General features: G+C 42.6%; 1 protein-coding gene across 2 annotated transcripts in view; it reads right to left on the reverse strand.

Moving 5' to 3' along the window:
* Positions 1 to 1,533: 1,533 nt before the first annotated feature.
* The window catches only part of ASB2 (ankyrin repeat and SOCS box containing 2), a 32,752-nt gene continuing 18,706 nt past the window's right edge, over positions 1,534 to 15,579 (reverse strand). For both annotated transcript variants that reach the window (XM_063332677.1, XM_063332676.1), the window contains 4 exons: positions 14,943 to 15,114; positions 9,474 to 10,035; positions 5,416 to 5,569; positions 1,534 to 5,152 (listed from right to left, as the gene is read on the reverse strand). In XM_063332677.1, coding sequence (XP_063188747.1) covers positions 5,016 to 5,152; positions 5,416 to 5,569; positions 9,474 to 10,035; positions 14,943 to 15,114 — 1,025 coding nt within the window. In that variant the 3' untranslated portion in view covers positions 1,534 to 5,015. The remainder of the gene's footprint in view (positions 5,153 to 5,415; positions 5,570 to 9,473; positions 10,036 to 14,942; positions 15,115 to 15,579) is intronic.

Genomic DNA, 15,579 nt, shown 5'->3' on the forward strand with positions numbered 1-15,579 from the left:
GCTTCCTATGACTCTTCGCATCTCTATAAGGGGAAAAACAGGCAACGCTTCTTTTGAGCGCATTTCAGTCAGGAAAAAATAATTGTCTCAAGCAATTATAGAGTATCAGTTTGGATCTTCTGATGGGGCTTGGTGTTACATAACCAGGTTGCAACTTTCATTGGGATACGAACTACTCTCGGGCTAAAAATAGCTCATTCTTTCCCCCAACCTCACAGTACGTCCCACCAATGTTTACTTTTATGGAAATAACATCTGTAATGTGTTAGTCCAGCAGGCCAAAAGTAGACAGAGACATGGCTTTTGGTGCTTTCTCCCTGCTACCAGCACTTAATATATGTATCAAGCCTGTACAGGTTACTCCTATAGGAGAGGACATGGCTTTGGTAGCACATGCCTGCAACTACATGCAAGGTGCAAGGTGGTAAAGAGCTGATCGAAGGGTTAAAATCAGGTTAGCTCTTGATCCAGAAGTGAGGATATGAATATATTTAGATGTCTTTCCCTTTTTGTCTTTTTGGAAAAAAAAATCCATGAGGAGACTCTGCCCCTCTCCACAAGAAGAAGCTAACAGAAACCAGGGGCAGTACTCCTGTTGAAGTTGATGGGAGGAGAACTATGGCTCTGAATTTGCAGACCTGCAGGCAAAGAATTTTTTACATGGAAATAGGGGCGCTTTCTCACACCAATAGCTCTGTGGCACCGTTGTAATCCAGGTGAAGCCAGATGCTGGCCTGTCCAAGTGCAGTCAATGCAAAGCAGCCTCCTTGGCATTGGTCTGGATTTCCATCTGGGTGACCAGAGCAGGTCGTGCCACGAACCACAAGTATTGCAGTGATTGCTGTGGACAAGCGTTGCTGCTTGAGTTCAGAAGGGAAATTTGAAAGTGCTGCGAATTGCACCAGAATGTGGATTTCTATCAGAATTAAAATACTTGGCAAAGTGGATAGCCTCCGTAGGAATTTTGTTTCTGAAGAAAGCCAGAAAAAGAAGAGAGTTAAAATCAGGTTTCTACCTCCTGGATATTAAATTCTTTGTTTTCTTTTTCTTCTTTTGAACTGTTTCTTATTTGAATATATGTTTGCTGTACATTTTTCATGTAGTAGAATAGCACGTTTTTAAGTTACAATGAAGGATTGAACCACACCGTTCCAAATGACCTCCGACACACAGATATTTATGCACTTACCCTCAGATTTAAATGGATGTTACTTTTTAAAATCCTTTGTGACATGGAACTTCCCTTCCCAGCCCAGGGCAGGCAGTGGCCCTTGCTGGGGCTCTGAGTTGGAGCAGCAGTGAAGTAAAACACAAATGAACAGAAGACAATTGTTAAGTATATTTGAAATCAATGAATGGGGATGCGTGAGATTTTCCAAAAGGTTTGCAAAGAATAGCAACTCTGTCTCCTCTGTAGCCATACTTACTGTTCTCTCACCCTTGAGATTAACATCAACATTGTTGATTCCAACTTTTCCTGACTATTTTTGTATTTGGTTGTTCAATGTTGATATTCAGGACAGCTGATAGCCCTTCAGAATCCACTTGTTTATTCATACTTTATTTGAAAGATGGAAACATAACATTCTAGAGCTGCTATTTTCCTACAACAATGCAAACTTAAATTGTTAAAACCACAATAGCTTTTATAAATAACAGGAAGGGAGAGGTAAATGAAAAAGCTTTCATACAAAATGAAATAAAAAAATCAAAAAAGTGCACAAGAACATCAAGTGAATTGCACATGTTGCGGTAAAAAAAAAAAAAAAGTACAGTAACCTGGTCATGAAATATTCCGAGAACATTTCACATAAAGTCATCATCTCTGAAGGGGTCTATCTATCACACTAGGTAAAAACAAGTCACTTTACCTTGCACTAGAACTACTGATCTACTTACAAAGCCTGGTTTGTTTGGGTTTTGGGGTATTTGTCTTTTCACTGTAACTTCTAGACAGGTGCATTAAATATACATTGAATTTGTGCAGATTCAGTATTGCGCACAAAATATTGTGTCAATGACTGGAGTGGAGAGGTAGCGTCCATTTCAGTGCGAATAAATGTAAACTGAGTGTGTGAAGATTTGCTCTAAGGATCAAGCAGAAAGGACTTAATAGCACTGTAATCACCAGATTTCCCCTCAAATAGCCTCTTCCCTCCTCAGTTTTTTTGCACAGTGTGCCCTTATCCTTCCTGCAGTTGTGGTATGTTCCCATCAGACCAGTGCTCTCCTGCTCAGGACAGATGGTTGAGAGCAACCAGAACGTGGGTTCCCAATAGAGACAAAGGTCTCCTGGTTGAAAGAAGAAATGGACTTTCCATATTTGCTCCGCTCAAACCCAGTTTCAACTTCTCTGAGGACGTAAAAAGAAATGGCAACTCGCAAGACTTGTGTACATAACAGTGTTGGCTTAGGGGAAATTCCCAGTTTGGGATAGCTTATGAAGTTCCACCCCTGTGGTTATAGATGCAGTTGGTGATTGTGAAGCCTTCTATTGGCCAGCGGTCTCCAGGGCTGTCATTGCACACTAAAAAAGCATTTAAGTAAATGGTTTCCAACAAGCGGTGTCTGTATCCATTACCCTCTATGACTCTGCTCTGTTACACTTGTTTAATTTCAAGGAATTTTCTTCTGATCTACATCAATATGAGTAAGATCCAGCTGCTCAGCCCCATAAAGTGAGAGATGCTCGAACTCCACAGGTCATTTTCCATCTCTCAAGCTATTGCTTACCAATAGAGGGCCTTCATTGGCAAAACTGGTCTAAAGATTTCCTGTTCCCCATCCCTTTCCCTCCACCCAGTACTTTTCCAACCTGAGGCAGTTCCCTGTTCACGCTGCAGGAGACAAGGGGGTAGATCCTAAACTGGTAGTAATGGAAGTCACTGGATGAAATTTCAGCAGTGGAGGAATCTCACCTGCCTTTCCAAAGCTTTGCAAGAAGATCGCTGTTCTGTGTGAATTGAAACTCTTGTTTTTTCAACTTCTTTTGCATTTGGGAAGGGGACAGCTATGGACAGGGTGCCTGTAGCTGTAACCAGTTCTTCTTCTCACATTCTGTCCCATAACTGCTGAACACATTTCACACAAAACCATCACAGAATCTGAACTCATGTGCCCAGACAGACTTACATGTGTGCAACACACTTTTAGTCCTGTGTTAAGGCATAAAACTCCACACAAATAAAACTCGGTGCGATGCATTTTCCCTACTTACATTTCTATCTGATAGCATGGATGGTATGCAGGCCAGCAAACAGAACCAGACCTGTCAGGTCTCTGGTGGAGAATTGAAACAAACCATGGTGCACAGCTCCTTTGTCACCTAAGGTAAGAATGAGTGTCCTTCTAGCATAAGATCTGCAAAGACATAGTTCCAAAATTTAGGCTCTTCCATCCTTACTTAGGTGCCTAGTCAGGAATGAGGCACCCATTGAATCAGCGGTGCAGCAAGTCACACCTGTCAACTGAGCTGTAGTCACTGCCAACAACTGTTCATGGGCTCCTCGGCCTCCCCAGCTGTGAGGGAATGTGACTTGTTAAAAACTTCAATAAAAGAATTTCACGGACAATTATAGCAGTTCAGCTGATAGATGGTAACTTGTTAAACTGCCATAAATCAGTTGTGGATCTGAGCTGTAAATAGGTGACCTAATTTTCAAAGAAGCTGAGATAATAACTTTCATCAGTGTTAAAGGGAGCTAATAGACACTTCAAACTTCCAAAGTCAGGAAATTCAGGGCTAAATCCTAAGACTTTTATTCTGCCTCAGTGATATTGGACACAAAATGTGGTTCCCATTGGCTTAAGTGGAACTACACCTGGTGCATGCAACATGTCATTGTTCAGGCACCTGAATAAGGATTTGGAAGCCTAATTATGGGTATTCATTTTCATAAATGTCAAAGTCTGACTTTCATAATTCCAAAATAATCTCTCTTTTCTTACAGTGATGGTATTGTTATAGCCACAGAGGTCCAAGGAGCTAAGAGAGGTTGGGTTTTGTAGGGACAAGATCTTCTAGCGGAGGAACAGGTAAAGTTGGTTTAGCAATGTTGCCTCTCCCTACGTACCTTGACTCTCTCGTTCACATCACTTTCTGTTCCTGGTCCTCTACGGCTTTGTCATGTTCTGACACCAGCTTCCTGACAGAGTAAAGCTACTGTTTACAGTGCAACTACTTCTAATTTACACCAAAAAAAAAAAAAAAAAAAAAAAAAAAGAAGAAAGAGCTCAGAGTTGCTTTAAAATCTCCAGTCTAGGAAATTCTCTCAAGCAGAATTTCACCTACTTCTTATTGCAAATGTAATGCAAAATGAACTGTATTCGCTATGTGCAACTGCAATTCTTACATCCTTCTTAAATTAACCGTTCCTTGACTTTCAAAGGAATCAGCATTTCTGTATTTCAGTCTATTAAAAAGTTCTGATATTTGAATGTTCAGAAATCAAGTACTCAATAAGAAAGGTCCAAAAAATGAAAGTAAAATTGTTAGCCAGATGGTGTCAAAGTATCAGAGAACTAGCAACCAGCACACTTAGCAGAAAACCAAACAGTAGAATAGAAACTAAAATAAAAATCTCAGTTGGTGAAATGTGATTGTTTTCCCAAATACGTGTACTCTTGACAATTTCTGAATTGTGATCACAGCAAGGATGCTAAGCTCCACCACAACCCCAGGATACCTTTGAATTCCTCACTGATACTTGCTTCAGCGCTACTCATTTTTCAGTGTTGGCTTTCACTTCTTGTTCTTTGCAGACCAAGCTCTGAGGTGAATTGTCAGCATTTTCTCTTGGAAAACCTAACAACAGTCCTATGTTTAGCTCTCTGTCTCCTCCGTTTTCTTCTCACTCATGCTTCAAAAGCATATTTCTCTTAGATTAGTCATTGGAGGGCGCTTGACCAAGCCAGCAGCAATTTCCTCCCCACCGTGCACGATGTGCGCCCTGGCCATGCTGATGACGTTGGGTTTGCCATGCCGGGAAGCCGCTGCGTGTCCAGAGTGCCTGGGATCACTGTGAGTAATCATGCTGTAAGTATCGAATCAGTCTGTCTGGGAGAGGCAAGGTATTGAGAAGCTTAATGCGGTTTCTTCCAACCAGGCTTCGTACCTTGATGCGGCAAAGATGGGAAAGAGGTCGTGGGGGTTCTGAAAGACAGGCAGGACAGAAACATGAGTGGAACAGGTTTAAACTTGAGTGAGACTGCTTCTCCTTGGGAGAGGGAGGAATTTAACATCACAGATTCAGTGACACCCCACCAATGTCTCTTTTTTGTACATCCTACCTGGTCCAAAATGTAATTCAGTCTTCTATCAAGTTTAAGGGATGAATACTAAGGGGGGATGGTATCTGAGGTTTTGAATCCAATAGTGGGACTATTTCTGCCAGGTTCTCTCCTGGGTGACCATACCTGCTTTTTCTTTAATGACAGCCCAGTCCTCATAGCTGTCAATGTGCTCCTTGAGTCGGGAACAGAGCTGCACGTTACCCACGTAATCCAGGAGAACATCGATGATCGGCCCGGCCCAGCGACTCATCTCTGGAGTAGACACCATTTCACAAAACTTCAAGGAAAAACAGAATGACTACCGTCAGTGGGACATGAATGTACCCATGGATACTGCAATGATAGCAACAACCCCTCTGCGTTGGTTGTCCCACCCTTCTACCAGCTGTGAGAGCAATTACCAGTTTCCTGTCAGAAAATTTCAACTAAAGCCTCTTTTTTTTTGCAACTCAGGGCAGAATCCCCTCTTTACAAGCACATGAGGACACAAAGCCCTGGTGGAGTCCTTGCTCTGGAGCATGGAAAGGATGCTGAATTGTTTACAGGGTCCAAAGGCCCTGCTTCCATAGAAATGGGAGGGCAGAGAAGTGCTCACAGCTTTGCCCCAAGCCAGTAAGGGAGCTGCTGAAAGTTCCACACAGCCCAGGGCGCTATGACCCAGCGCGCTGGGTCCTTTTCCTTTCTTTGGAGAGGCTCTGCGGGGTAACTGTGCATAAAGGAGACTTAGGGAAAGAGGGAGATTCAGCAGAGCACAGCACCTCCCACTTCTGGTGAACCCAGAAGTTCGGGTTCTTCGAACTTCTGCAACTTGAACTTCGGCAACTTCTGGGGACCAAACACCTCACTAGAAACAAGCCTGAAGAAAGCTCTGCAGAGATGTATCCCAGGCAGTTTTACTCACCCATGGGAGAACTATCCTGGGCCTAATACAGGGCAGAGGAGGCTGAGGGGAGACCTCATTGCCCTCTACAACTGCCTGAAAGGAGGTTGGAGAGAGGTGGGTGTTGGCCTCTTCTCCCAGGTGAATAATGACAGGACCAGAGGAAATGGTCTGAAGTTGCAGCAGGGGAGGTTTAGATTGGCTATTAGGTAGAATGACTTTACTGAAAGAGTGGTCAGGCACTGGAACAGCCTGCCCAGGGATGTGGCTGAGTCACCAGCCCTAGAGGTGTTTAAGAAATGTCTAGATTTGGCACTTCAGGGCATCGTCTAGTGACAGAGATTGTAAGGGGTTTTTTCTGTGTGTGTATGGTTGGACTCGATGATCTCAAAGGTCCTTTCCAACCATGAAGATTCTATGACTCTCTGATTAGAGGAGCCTTACTCAGTCCTGGATCAAGCAAATCTTCTGTTGCCCCCAGTGCGAGCTGTAGAGTATTCAGAGCCATTGCATGGAGGGCTGCTTACGGAGATACTGAGGAATAGACTTAAGGACCTGACTTTAAGCAGTTTCATTTCAAAAAAGTAGTGACTTCTCTTCCCACTTTAATCTAAATATGCATATTATACCAGACAGCTTCATCTATCTCAGTTAGGGTGCTGCATATGATGAAGGTATCTGTGGACTTAGCTGCGTGTGAGCAGCCAGAAAATTTAAGATGAATTAAATCACGCTGTGTGGATAAGAGCTCAGGCACGTGGCTGAGCCCAATTGAATGATGGTGGCTTAAGCACCATCCATCAGCTTAGTCACTGTGACTGTCTGCAGGCACCCTCCAAGCCCACCCCAAACGTGAAAGATAATGCACCAGCTTAACCCTCTTTCAGTTTAAGCTCCTGTAACTAGATCACATTTGATTATACATGCATGAGCCCTAACTCAAAATGCATTAAACTCTTGTGTGGATATGCTTATTCAGAAATAAAATTATATTAGCTCACCTAGGAAAGAATAAAGCTGCAGAAAATTGTAAGGCCATTTTATTAGAGGTGAGAGCATTCACAGAGGTGTTTACTATACTTCTGACTTATTTTTTTCACTGAGCATCACCATGTAATGTTTCTCAGGAAAATTAGGTACAGTAATGTGGGGAGGATGCCAGTGGACAGCCCAGTTTCCTACCTGGAAGTTCAGTTTAGTATATCTGGCCATTGTTCTCTAGTGCATATGCCATTGCCACGCAGTTATCCACAAGATGTGCAAACTGGGGATCTGCGCTAACACCTCCAAGCAGTAACTCCACTTTGTCAGAGTTTACATGAGGACACGTGTAGGGCAATAAAACACTGGATCTTATTGCTTTCCTCTTCTTGTCTTTGCCAGAGACCTTACCTGCCTTTTTTCCTCTTCCCTATTTACAACTTCAGCCTACAAAAATGTTTTCTGGAATTAGAACTTTCCAAAACATGTTGCAGGAAAAGAACCACAGCAAAACGGAGCCGCATAATGCAAATGTGCAACTACAGGCAATGGAACTGACTCAGGGACAAAGTGACTCCGAGCCTGCAGTCTCGGTGGGCCCCTGAATGCCCTCTCGCGGCAGTAGGATACTTCACTGCCCACCTTCACGGTTTTGACACGCCAATTGTGGAAACGTGGAGTGAGACAGCAACCATTTTTCCGCATTCACTTTCTCCAGGATAGATTAACTTAGTAGCAACACTAATGATTTATAGTTATGCGTTTTTCAAATCCACTTCCAGTAGCTCACAGTCTTTACTGTATAAAGACTAATCATTCAGATTTATTATCCTTACGTCATCTTATACAAGAAAATAAAAAATGCACATCTTTCGTGTGGAGAAGGCTACAGTTTATAAGATCCTCTATATTTCAGAATACAAATTGTACCACAACTATACATGAAGCTACATTATACAAGATTTAATTTTATTAGACAAATTCCTAGCAGTAAGAACCAAATTTAAAAAAGTATTGGAGAGAAGGGATTGTTTTTTCTCTGTATGCATTTGTCCCTCACCAGTCTCTCACTAGGCACAGATATAATTTTACACAGCTTTTGCTACCTCTGCCTCATGTGGTCTGACCTTTGAGGTGATGACTCTGTTTGTGAGTGACCTAATATTTTGTTAGGCACTAAAAGTAGTGTTAGGTGAGAATCAGAGGGAAATAATGTGCCTAAATAGGTCAAAATAGAACTGGTTTTGAGTGGCTAGGATATCATAGAGGGCTACAAACAAACCCTCTCTCCTTGCCTTGGAATTCCAGCCCTCTATTCTTTCTACATGCAACCATATTCTCTATATCATAGAGATGATATATTTTAGAAGCTGATTTTTTTCTTCCCTGATTCTTTACAAAATGGAAAGACTGCCGTGCTGGGATTTCTTCGTTGTGTTGCATGATGAAGGGTAGCAAATTTTGATTGGAGGGTCGGATTTTGTTTGAGATATACTGGAAGGAGTCAACATACAGAGAACAGGAAAAAAAAATGAAAAAGAAGTGTAATTTGAGATTCTGCAAAGTCCTTTAAGGGATTGAGAGTCCAATTCCAGCCCAAAGGAAGCTGAGCCCAGCTGTGCTTTGGAAAGGACTGCAAAGATACACACGTAAAATGTGGGTATCTAAAATCTGTAAGTGGCTTTGAAAATACGAAATCATGCATCTAAATCTCCTAATCTCTTTTCAGAACTTCAAATATAATGTACAGTCATATAGCTAATGTATTGATTTACACTCTCTCTGAAGAGCTGCTTATCCAGTAGACTCAGAAATTGCAACTATTTACATTCAGTAGTTTACACTCATAAAATGAAGCACTAGACAATTTTAATTTAACCAGGAGATTAAATTCCATATCAGACAAAACAAATCTTACAGGGCAAATAAAACAAGCAGGATTCTACTGTCCATATGCTACTGCCCATATGTTACCACCCATATGACACTGCCTGTCAAGAAAACATGCTTCATGCCTGGCACCTCAGGTCCAGAGGAAAAGAATATTGCAGATCTGATGGCAAGGCTGTCAAGATGGCTATAATTCACTGCAAATTCAAGCTAGGGCCACAGCGGCTGTTGCCTACCCTCCTGCTGTCATTGAACATGGACTTGGAACATTCATACACTCTTATTGAGCCTTTTTTTTCCTGTAAATAAAGTAGGAATAAAGGCATCTTCTCTCACAGGAAATTTGGGAGAAAAAATACATTATAGTTGTGAAGATACATGGGTATGAGAGGTCCTCAGAAGTACTTTAGGTAGACAAGGTAGTGCTTACCTGTACTATGGTTGGCTCCTTGGACAGCTGAGGATCATTAAGTCTGTCCCGTCTGTAATTTAATGCAGGGTGTGGGCCATTTCCATACTGACACTCAAAACAGGAACTTGCGTCACAGCCCAGATCCAGGAGATACTTCAGCACAGAAAGGTACTTCATTGAAAACATGATGGTTGCTGGAAATGTGGTGGGATGGCTTGATATATAGGCATCAATGTTTGCTCCATGGTCAAGGAGCAGTTTCATGGTCTTCAGGCAGCCATGGCGGATGGAGATGAGTAATGGGTTAATGAGGTCAACATTGGGGTTGGCTCCAGCTTGCAGCAGGAGCTCCGTGGCATAGATATTGTTGTTAAAAACAGCAAAATAGAGGGGAGTGGTGCGTCTGTCCTCATAAAGGCAGGACCGTTCGTTGGAGAGGGCAGTGTTGACGTCATAGCCAGCATCAATGAGCTCTTCCAAGATGTCATCATTGTTGCGTTCAGCCGCTAAGTGCAGGGGGCTGATGCCACTACGCTTGACACGGGTGCGGCTGGTCACAGGGATCAGCATGGAGACAATCCTGCCAGGTGGAGAGTCAGTGAAGAGCAGTGAGCTCTAGGGGATCTACAAGCATACAGCAAATTGTAGCTGTATGGTTGTAACCATAAGAGAGAGCCTGCTAACTTGGGCACAGGACCAGCTCTCTGAGAGAAACCAGTGTGTGAACTTGAAACCTGCCAACAACTCCTTATGCTCCTACCTTGCAAAAATGTTAGTTGTGTGACTCCCTCTTTCATGGAGGAACAAGGGTTTTTTTGAATTATAACCCAGTTTCTGTGAGGTAATGGCAGCTACAGGGGTGGTTACGATGGAAGAGACCATGTGCTGGCACCTCACCTACCCTGTTGTAACTTCTCTTAGGTGCCACAGCCCAAATGCCAGACACCCAGCCAGGATCTCCCAGAAGTTCTGCACCTTCATCATGGTGCTGTGGGTAGGACTGGAGGAACAGGTGCATGGCCTGAGGTGCCAGCAGGTAGGCTGTATCTCACCACCTCCATCAGGATTGCTTTATTGCTCGGCAGAGAAGGGTGCTAACACAAGATGTTGGTAGGCCTCATGGGTCCCAGCCACAGCAAGAGCCTTGAAGCCAGAAAGGGGGTGAAACCAAACCTTCCTCTGCATGACTGAGCTAGGATAAACAACCAAATTTGGTTCCCAGGCCTCCCCACAGATTTTACAATTCAGTTATTACCCTGGATTGATCCCCATCCTGGGGGCCCTCACTGTGTGGCTTTTGGCTGTGGCAAATCCATGGGGCTATCAACGTTCAACCCAGATCATGGGGAGCCAAAAAGGCAATTAGGAAAGGTGAGAAAAAGAAATAAAAATATTTTCCAGGCTGGTTTCCATCCTTTAGCCCAAGGAGAAAAAATGTACAGCCAAGTCCTAAACCCGAGTAATCAGGGATTGCTGTTGGAAAGTGTGATGTGGCCTTAAACACAGCAACATAAATCAAGCTGCTCTCGTTACATAATGTCAAGTTCAAATATACGATGTACAGGAGTCCCGCAGTCACAAATCTGTGATCATTTTTATGTCTCCATAGGTGCCATTGGAGCTGCATAACCAGCCCCATGGGTTAAACCCTTATTTCCTGCTCATAAAGTTGGATGGACTAACCAAGGCACTGGGTTGATTCTGTAAATGCAAACAAGATAAAGCTACTTCCAGAAAGAGCCTAGGGACAATCCAGTGTGAGTCTGCCTACTGTCTCAGGAGATGCCCATGCTCCCTATATAATGCCTGCGGAGAGAGGGATATCTAAAAAGGAACTTGTGGGAGCCAAAAAGCTAAACACACCTTCTCCTCCTCTTCTTCCTCCCATGCAGACTCCTCTATCTAGCAGTCAACAGCTCTTCTAACACATCAACATGCAAAGCTCAGTTTCCTACCATGTAGCGTGTCTCCTTTAAAATGCTGTGTATCTTCAGCTTGACTGCAATGGCTGGTCCCAACACTGGGCCCTCGAACATATATTTACATAATGAACTAAGCCAAATATAAGCACTAGTCTCAGGAAGACCTTTGTCTGTGATGCACGGAATGATCCTGTGAAAGACTGAGCCTCCAACGCTCCCAGGAGCTGAAATAAGAGTTGAAGACGCATAACATTTTACAGGATTATCTTCCTATTTACATAATGGACTGTTGATGTCTCCAAGTTACTTCTACATCTCATTTTTAAACAAAAAGGCTTTTAAAATTATGTAAATATCTTGGGAAATTAAGCATGGGTTTTTTTTCTCCACGCAGCCTCACTAATCTTCCAGTGCTGTGACGCTCACCAGGGAGCAGGAGGTTTGGGTGCTGGTGAGCTGGCAACTTCCCACCGTTAGCAAATGTTCTGCAAGAGCCACAATAACAAAAAGGGCACAGAGCATTATGAGGACACCATGCCAAGTGCCAGCATTAGTCATCCCATGATCAACTGTTTTGAAGATTTAAGGGTCTGTTTTGTTCTTTCCTTCCAGCATATGTGCTTCAGCCAGCTCTTCACGTCTGAGTTAAAGAGGCATTGCATCATTTCTTTCTGCAAGGAGGACCTGAATCTCACCACAGGGGTGCTCTGCATCCCAATGCTGCAATGTCCCAGACCTCAGTATACTCCCTGTACCCCAGATTTATTTTGAGAGGAAAAGCAGGAAACATCAAGTTTTGCAGCTTGAGCCTATCTCTCTTCCTCATCCTCCAAAGTGGGTTGGTTCAGTAACATTGTGCCTCCACCTCTGCAGTCTTTCAAGTCTGTCTAGAGGGAGAAGGCACCTCAAGTGAAGGCAGCCAAAGACAAACAAGCCAGACCACATCCCACACCTGTCAGTCGGCTGAGCTTCACGTACAGTTTTGAAATAGTGCTGAGTTTCCCCTTATCCCTGACACCTGCTTCCATGATTTCTATTTGTTAGAAATTCTATGGAGCAGGAGGCAGAGCATCCTTAGTACAAGCATGCCAAGAGTTTAATGACTTGTGCTTACTTAATAAATCTGCCCACACTTCACAAAGTCTTCCCTTCTCAGCATCTCAGTTCCAAGGGGGAAGGAGTTAAATGACTGCTTGCGATTGTCCTACAGCTGATGAGATGACCCTTATGAATTTCAGGTCAGTGTTGACAAGGTGTCATTTAAAATAAACAAACACCCAGCAACAAGAGTTGACAGTTGAGCCTTGGGACCACATTCTTGGCTTTTTGATGGTAGGGAGCCTTCGTGCTCTGGCAAAAAGTTGAAGAGTGGAATTCCTGCAGAATTACGTATTAAATCTGCAGGAATACAAAGAGAGGTCACCGTGAAGGGTGTTATTTTACTGAATACCAAAGGAATTAAGAATGATCAGCCAATTGGGCTAAAGCTTTGTCATTTAGATAAATATTTATAAGAGAAGATCTTTTCCTTTTTTATTTCTTTTGCACTTAGTTTGCAGCAGTTGTGCACAAAAATTTGTGCTCAGTCTTTTACAAATGAAGGAACTCAGCATTTGGGCTGAATTCTGGTTTCATTTGTGCTGCTGGGTGTTGGGAATAATGGATGTGAGGTCTCAATCAGGCCCTTTCTTTCATAACATGGGGATGGACTCAGGTTGCAGAGTTTACATATAAATTACTTTTCAGGTCAGGACGTGGAACTATTGAGGAGAGGAAAAGATTCAGAGAGCTGGTCCAGACTCTACGTACAAATTGGATTCAGATCAACTTATTGTACTTTCAAATGAACTTTTTTGAAAGTGAACAACTGGAGCTGGGTTCTGTCTCTGGCACATTTCTTGTCTAAATATGTTTATTTTCAAGAAAATGTCTTTGTAACTCAAACTCCGGAGAAAGTTTTGAACCATGGCTGCAATAGTCTATGGAAGGTATTCATGTACATGCCCTGAGCATATTAACCCATTACCTAAATTCACAATGGGCTGCCCTCTGGAATACACAGCTTGCACAAAGAAGCAGGCCTACTCCAACCACAGAAAGTGAATATCCACAGGTCTAAGGTCTATCAAAGTCAGTTGAGAAGCTTAATTGGGATTCCCAAGTAGACTTAAACGCTAGGATAAAAGATGCTATGGGAAGGTGTAGCGCTGTCAAAAGTTTTCATTCCTCAGACATCGTAAAATATGTAAGAATCTGCTCTTGCAGTTGTTTGCAAAGATAGCTTTACTACCCAGAAACAGTCTTTGCAGTTGGATATGCTCTCTCCTTCGACTATTGCTGAAAGGATTTTATTAGAAACTGTGATAGTCAGGAGAGTCCACTACAGTCACCAAAAGGGTCTGTCACTGCAAGATGTGACTGTGTTTTGCAAAAATAGCTGTGGGTCGCTGGCCCTCCCAGCAGCAAGGGGTTAAAGGCAGGAGATAATACTTGCTCTAGGATCAGAAGTAAATGCTAAGGACTTCTTCAGAAGCATGCTGCAGTGTCCCAGGTCTTGAAAGAGCAAGGTAAACACTATTTATATGACAGTCCAACAGTCCCATCCGCAGGCAGCATCTTCTAAATTGATATCCTTTATAGCAGGCTTAGCAGAGTTTCTCCCCCTTTACTTCTTTATTTAAAACATCTTTATTTCAGAGGACTGGCATATCTACCTGATTCCTGGTTATTTTTTCCATTAGTTACTTTTCTCACTGTTTAAAGAATGTCCTCAATTCTATACCAAACTGGTTTCGTTTCAGAAACAAACCACTGGATCTTTTTATGCATTTGTCTGTTACATTTAAGAGTCATTTAATCACTCACTAATAAAGTGTATGTTCCAGACCGTGAGTAATTCTTGTACTTCTTTTCTGAAGCCTTTCCAATTTCCTGAAAGGTTTCTGAAAGGGAGGATACCAGAACTGGACACCATATTCTAGCAACAATCTCACTAATGCCCTAGAGATTCACTTAACCACTTCCCGCTGTCAGCATCTGAATTATTGTCAATAAAACCTGAACACATCAGAGACGAAAGGAGCATGTTCCGCCTGTGAAGAATAATTACAATAGGCTCATGTAGGAAAATGATTGCAAACTATGCTGCAATATGTATTGAGGACTAACACACACACTCACACCCCACCCCACCCCCTTTTTTTAATGTTTTATTCCATTTTTATTCCATCCCCTGCTTTTTTATTCCACCTCAAGCAAATTTTGTGGAGTTCAGTTTAATTCACTTCCAAGATACGTGAGGTTATGTAGGTGATATCTTGGCAAAGCTAAAGGAATCTTGCACCCCACGTTCCTGCTCACCCCATCTCATCCATCCCAACCCGCAAACACACTCTTCAGTTTCTAATTTCCAACCTGAGCTCCACAAGCGGAAAGCCGCATTCTCAACTGGCAGCTCCCTTGCTCGCAATGCTCAGAATTGGACCTAGGACATTACGTTCTCCTTTTCATAAGGACTTTGCATTCTTGTCTAAAAGATGAAACTATGAAATGAACTAAAACTTACTCGCAAATCCCTTTTTTTGCTGCTATGTGAAGAGGTAACAGGCCATCCTTATTGGCTTTGTTAGCATCTGCTCCTTGGGACAAAAGAAACTCCACAATAGGTACGTGTCCATTTTTACAGGCTTCATAAAGAGCAGAGGCGTTATCACTGGCTTGAGTATTTATATCAGCACCTAGGAAGGAAGAAAATCTTTATAGCACCAAAAGGTTAAAAACAGACGGAAGAAATGTACTTTGAACGAACACATACATTTCCATGACACTGGAGCTATAAAATGGGCTGGATGGGGATGTGAATGAGGTCATACCAGAGGTGATACAGTCTTATCAGTTATATACAGTTATATCATAGATCTCCACTGGCTTTTAATATGCTGTGAAATTTATGAGGGAGGGTTTAACACGGGTGGCAGCCATTAGCTCCCAATCATGAATCCAGACTCCATTCAGCTGTAGCTCCAAGGCAAAAAACTTTAAAATGTGCTGTTCTTTATATAGCATGGCCTTTTCTTTAGACACAATAATTCCATTAGTATTAATGTGTTTAAACTATGTATATACGCTATTCCTGACCAGGAGTTTGGAGTAGATGATCTCAATAGATGCTTTCCAAAATTCTGTGTTTAAGTACCTATGAT

This window comes from Chroicocephalus ridibundus, chromosome 4, assembly GCF_963924245.1.
Source record: "Chroicocephalus ridibundus chromosome 4, bChrRid1.1, whole genome shotgun sequence".
Taxonomy (NCBI): Eukaryota; Metazoa; Chordata; class Aves; order Charadriiformes; family Laridae; genus Chroicocephalus; species Chroicocephalus ridibundus.